Source organism: Mastigoproctus giganteus, chromosome 13 (genome assembly GCF_048544385.1).
Source record: "Mastigoproctus giganteus isolate SK-2022 chromosome 13, ASM4854438v1, whole genome shotgun sequence".
Taxonomy (NCBI): Eukaryota; Metazoa; Arthropoda; class Arachnida; order Uropygi; family Thelyphonidae; genus Mastigoproctus; species Mastigoproctus giganteus.
In genome coordinates, this window is record NC_143587.1 from 106,096,097 (window position 1) to 106,102,238 (window position 6,142).

The 6,142-nt window shown below is 36.1% G+C and overlaps 1 protein-coding gene across 1 annotated transcript; it reads left to right on the forward strand.

Annotated features, from left to right (window-relative positions):
• The first annotated feature begins 210 nt into the window (after positions 1-210).
• Positions 211-855, forward strand: LOC150076330 (zinc finger MYM-type protein 1-like). Its single transcript, XM_090387324.1, has one exon. The coding sequence runs from the start codon at positions 211-213 to the stop codon at positions 853-855; it is 645 nt and encodes a 214-aa protein (XP_090243450.1).
• The last annotated feature ends 5,287 nt before the right edge of the window (positions 856-6,142 follow it).

A 6,142-nucleotide genomic window follows, 5' to 3' on the forward strand; every position in this document is an offset into this window, starting at 1 on the left:
ATCGCATTTACTGCAGAGGCTTGTGTAAAGACCATTTTTACAGAAATATTCCGAATGGTGAAAAAGAAGAAAGGATGTGGCTAATTTTTTCCGAAACATCCAAATCAATTTATTGTTACCCATGCAAAATGTTTTCGGGCTCAAAGTCTAAGTTGACTACAGGGTTCCAAAATTGGAAAAAATATTGGAATAACTTTGTCCGAGCATGAAATGTCAAAAGAGCACATCGCTTCAATGTGTACATTATACAAGCGCTCCTCTACGTTAAATCGCGTTGATGTTCAAAATCTGCAAATTACATCGCAAAAAGAAAATTATTGGAGAGAGATTCTGCGAAGAATTGTATCCACAATAAAATTCCTCGCAAGTTTGGGCATTGCTTTTAAAGGCAATAACGAGAGTGCAACATCTTCGAGAAAAGGCAATTATTTGACTAGTTTAGAGTATTTGAGCGAATATGACGATTTTTTAAAGTTGCACTTACAAAAGTATGGAAATCAAGGTAGTGGACATGTAAATTACTTATCGCATCAGACGTGTGATGAACTTTTGCAAATAATTGCCGATTATCTTAGGGCACACATTGTGGAGGAAATGAAATGCGCAAAATATTATAGTATTATTTTAGATTCTACACCCGATGTTGCGCATGTGGATCAACTTACTTTTGTAGTGCGCTATTTATCAGAAAATGGGAATGTTAAAGAAAGATTTTTAAAGTTCTTCCCTATAGAAAGACACGATGCGGAGTATCTAGAAGAGACAGTTTTATCTACCTTGCAAAATTTGCCAGTAGATATAAAATATTGCCGTGGACAATCGTACGACAATGCAGCAAATATGTCGGGCAAGTAAAATGGTCTGCAAACAAGAATAAGACAACATGCTCCATCAGCAACGTTTATTCCGTGCTCCAGTCATTCACTTAATTTAGTTGGTTATGTTGCTGCAGGGAGTTGTAGTAATGCTTCCAGATATTTTTTATTCGTGCAAAATTTGTTTGTTTTTTTTTTTCTCCGCATCAACGTTTCAATGGAACCTGTTATGCAATAAATTGGATAAAGGTTCTTATGCATGGAAGACTACTGTACAAATTGGAGCAGAATGGTATTAAGGGTAAGTTGCTACAATGGATAAAAGGATGGTTAAGTGGGAGAAGACAGAGGGTGGTAATCAATGGGTGCTGCTCTTCGTGGACTAATGTTATTAGTGGAGTCCCACAGGGTTCGGTGTTGGGTCCACTGTTGTTTTGTGTATTTATCAATGATATTGATGAAGGTATATCAGGCTTAATGTCGAAGTTTGCAGATGACACAAAGGTTGGCAGGGTTGTTAATGACAGTAATGGCAGTGTGCTACTGCAACAGGATCTAGATAATTTGAGCAGATGGGCTAAGAAGTGGCAACTGAAGTTCAACCTTGACAAATGCAAAGTACTGCATATGGGTAGAAGTAACCCCAGAGAAACGTACCAACTGTGTGGTACTACACTTAAGATGGTAGAAAATGAAAAAGACCTGGGAGTAATTGTGCAGTCAGATATGAAGTTTTCTGAGCAGTGCAGCCAGGCTGCTAGGGCGGGTCTGGGGTTTTGTCAATGATATATAGGAATTTTGCTAGCAGGGAAAAGGAGGTGATTGTCCCTCTGTATAAGGCAATGGTCAGGCCACGCCTTGAGTACTGCGTACAGGTCTGGAGGCCTCATTTTAGGAAGGATGTAGATTTGCTTGAGCGTGTACAGAGAAGAGCAACACGATTGGTGAGGGGAATGAAGGGATTCTCTTACCAAGAGAGGCTTAAGTTCTGCAAATTGCAGTGGCTGGAGACTAGGCACCTGCGCGGTGATCTGATTGAGGTCTATAAGGCCTTGAATGCGTTGAGCACGCTGAATTCTAATGGGATCCTTCCACTTGTTCAGATTACCAACCTACGGGGACATAAGTTCAAATTAAGAAAGGACAGATGTAGAATAGATGTGCGGAAATTTGCCTTTAGCCAGCGGGTGGCTAATTGCTGGAACAAACTTCCATCTGTCGTTGTGGAAGTTGATAGGTTAAATAAATTTAAGGAGGAACTGGACAGGCATTTGGAGGGAATGGTGTGATTATTTTTTTATTTTTTATTTTTGGCTGATGCTGCATAAGCTTCTACACTTGCTTTCTTGCATCATGTGCCACTACTACTACTACTACTACTACTACTACTACATTAAAGAAATTGTCAGATACAAGGTGGTCTGCCAGGGCCGATGCAGCGCCGATGCGTTAAAATGTGGCTACAAAAATATAAAAGAGGCATTAGATGAGATATGCAATTCCACAAAAGAAAAAAAAATTGCTGTTATTGAAGCAAAATCATTACTTAAAGAAATGAATGATTATGAAACTGCTGTAATGACAGTCCTATGGAATAAAATTTTGCAAAGAATCGATGCAACGAGTAAATCTTTACAATCTATTGGCTGCACAATTGTTAAAGGTGCGTCGTTATTAAAAAGTCTAGAAATTTTTATTAATGAAAACATAAGATATTTCAACGAAATCGAATCAGAAGTTAAAGAACTAACAGATAAAACATTTGAAGATGATCGCGAGCGAACATCGACAGAAAATCGAAAGGAATTTTTTTTACATAATGTACTCTACGTAATATGCGATCATTTAACAGCAGAACTGAACAGACGCGGAAAAACCAATGAAAATATAAGTAATTTTAGAGTTTTTTTCCTGTTTACATTGTGTGTAGAAGAAAAGAAAAAATGCGTTAATAATTTAATAGAAATGTATAAAGATGACCTTGATTCCAACAATTTTAAAGATGAGTTGGGACAGTTTTTAATCTATTTAGATGAAGAAGACAAGCGATCAATTAATAATATACAAAAAAGCATTAGATATGAAAGCAACTTTTCCAAATGTGGAAATTATTTTGAAAATTTTGTTAACCATGCCAATTTCAAACGCATCGGGGGAACGCTCATTTTCTTGTCTAAAAAGAGTAAAAAATTATCTAAGAAATTCAATTTCAGAGGAAAGACTAAATAATATGGCTATTTTATATATAGAGAGCGATTTACTTAAAATTATTGATTGTGATGAGATAGTTAATAAGTTTGCAAAACGAAAAGCAAGAAAAAAATTGATTTAAATATTTTCACATTTGAAATTTTAATTTCAAGTAAAATTCTATGATTTTTTTGTTCAAATTTCTGATTGTTACTCCTATTATACGTATATCATCATTAATTATACTCTTACATATGTTCAACTATTAGTTCAAAACTTTGTGATTATTATTATGCTATTATTAATTATGTTATACATATATTATATTCAAACTTTATTGGAAATAAAACATTAATAGTACATAATATTTTTTATTTATTTAAAAAAATAGTTAACATGTATTTTTTTTTCCCTGTCTCTCTTTTTTTTAAGGGGCCCAATATTTTCTTCTGCGCCCGGGGCCTCAACCTACCTTAATCCGCCTCTGGTTCTAACGGTTAACTCTAGCTAACGTTATGCATGGTTAGCGCGCACCAGCGCCGGAAATTTTACATGTTTTAAGGATGTTATCCTGCGAGGTTCAGTCGGAAAATAATTCAATGGCTAAAGCTTCGTGTATTAATAATAGTTTATAACTGGAATTCGGTTTTGTTAATATTATTGCAGAATCTGTTTGAGTTTTATAAATGTGTGAATGCGAATGTTGACAGAGTTCTGTAGCTGAATAGTATTAGTAGTAGTAGTGGCCTGTGATGCAAGAAAGCAGTATCAGCATCAGCCAAAAATAAATAAATAAATAAATAAATAATTCACACAACCATTCCCTCTAAATTTTTGTCCAGTTCCTCCTTAAATTTATTTAACCTATCAACTTCACACGACAGATGGAAGTTTGTTCCAACAATTAACCACCCGCTGGCTAAAGGCAAATTTCCGCACATCAAATCTACATGTCTTTTCTTAATTTGAATTTATGCCCCTTTAAGTTCGTAATCTGAACAAGTGGAAGGATCCCATCAGAATTCAGTGTGCTCAACCCATTCAAGACTTTATACATCTCAATCAGATCACCGTGCAGGTGCCTAGTCTCCAGCCACTGTAATTTGCTGAACTTAAGCCTCTCTTGGTAAGAGGATCCCTTCATTCCCCTCACGAATCTTGTTGCCCTTCTCTGTACACGCTAAAGCAAATCTACATCCTTCCTAAAATGAGCCCTCCAGACCTGTACACAGTACTCAACGCATGGCCTGACCATTGCCTTATACAGAAGGACTCACCTCCTTTCCCCTCCTATCAAAATTCCTATATATCATTGACAAAACCCCAGGACCTACCCTGGCAGCCTGTCTGCATTGCTCAGAAAACTTCATATCTGAGTGCACAATTACTCCCAGGTCGTTTTCATTTTCTACCACCTTAAGTGTAGTATAAACAGTTGGTACTTTTCTCTGGGGTTACTTCTACCCATATGCAGTACTTTGCATATGTCAAGGTTAAACTTCAGTTGCCACTTCTCAGCCAATCTGCCCAAATTTTCTAGATCCTGCTGCATTAGCAGACTGCCATTACTGTCATTTACAACCCTGCCAACCTTTGTATCATCTGCAAACTTCGACACTAAGCCTGATATGCCTTCATCAATATCATTGATAAATATACAAAACAACAGTGGACCCAACACCGAACTCTGTCGGACTCCATAAATAACATTAGTCCACGAAGAGCAGCACCCATTGATTACCACCCTCTGTCTTCTCCCACTCAACCATCCTTTTATCCACTGTAGCAATTTACCCTTAATACCATTCTGCTCCAATCTGTACAGTAGTCTTCCATGCGCAACGGTGTCAAAAGCTTTCCTGAAATCACATCAAGTTCCTTTGTAACCACATCATAATAACCAATCAAATTTGTCAGACAAGACTTTCCCTTAACAAACCCATGCTGTGTCTGAATTATTGCTGCAGTCTTGTCTAGATGATCCTGCAATACATATTTAACTAATGACTCCATTATTTTATCCGGGACAGAAGTTAAATTAACTGGTTTGTAATTACTCGTGTAACCCTTCGATCCCCCTTTGTGAATTGGGGTTATATTTGCACTTCTCCAGTCCGTGGGGACCTCCCCCGAGTCCAAGGATGCTCTCATAATTATGGCTAAATGTTTGCTTACTTCCTTTGCCGCCTCCTTTAATATAACTGGATAGATCCCATCCACCCTAAGTGAATAATTGGCATGAAGGCTGGTTTGGTGATATAAGCTCTGTTATTTTCAGTTTTAGTGGATCCTAATTTGGCGGTAATACTACTACTAATGCATTAGGGAATCATGCTAAATTAAAAATAATATCTTATAAATTTATTTGATCAGTTTTAATTTGGCATGATATTTTAAATACAATTAATCCGGTAAGTAAAATGCTACAAAAACCGAATTTGATATACAAGAAGCTCTTGAATGTCTACAAAATATCACGGAATGTTTTAAATTAAATAGAACAGAGAAAGCATTCCAAAAAATTCTCGATTCGGCTAAAAATATAACTACTATCATTGGCATTGAAGCTTCATTTCCAGAAGTAAGCACTGAAAGGAAAAGATTGCAAAAATGTCATTTCGATTATGAAAGTAGAGATGAAGCTATTCAGGATCCGCAACAAAATTTCAAAATTATTTTTTTCTTTCAAATTATGGATACAATAATTTTCTCGTTAACTGAAAGGTTTACAAATATGAAAGACCATGTAGAAATATTTAAAATCTTTTATAATCTTTCTGAATTAAAAAAAATGGTCAGATGATGATTTATTAAATCATTGCAAAGATTTGCATATTAAATTATGTGACATTGATCGTAATGAGTTTGATATTGATGGTTTAGCATTATCTGAAGAACTCGGAGTATTTCAGGTTTATATTAAAGACGATATTACTCCATTTGAAGTAGTAGTAGTAGTAGTAGTGGCATGTGATGCAAGAAAGCAAGTGTATGAGCTTATGCAGCATCAGCCAAAAAAAAAAAAAAAAAAATCACACTATTCCCTCCAAATGCCTGTCCAGTTCCTCCTTAAATTTATTCAACCTATCAACTTCCACAACGACAGATGGAAGTTTGTTCCAGCAATTAACCACCCG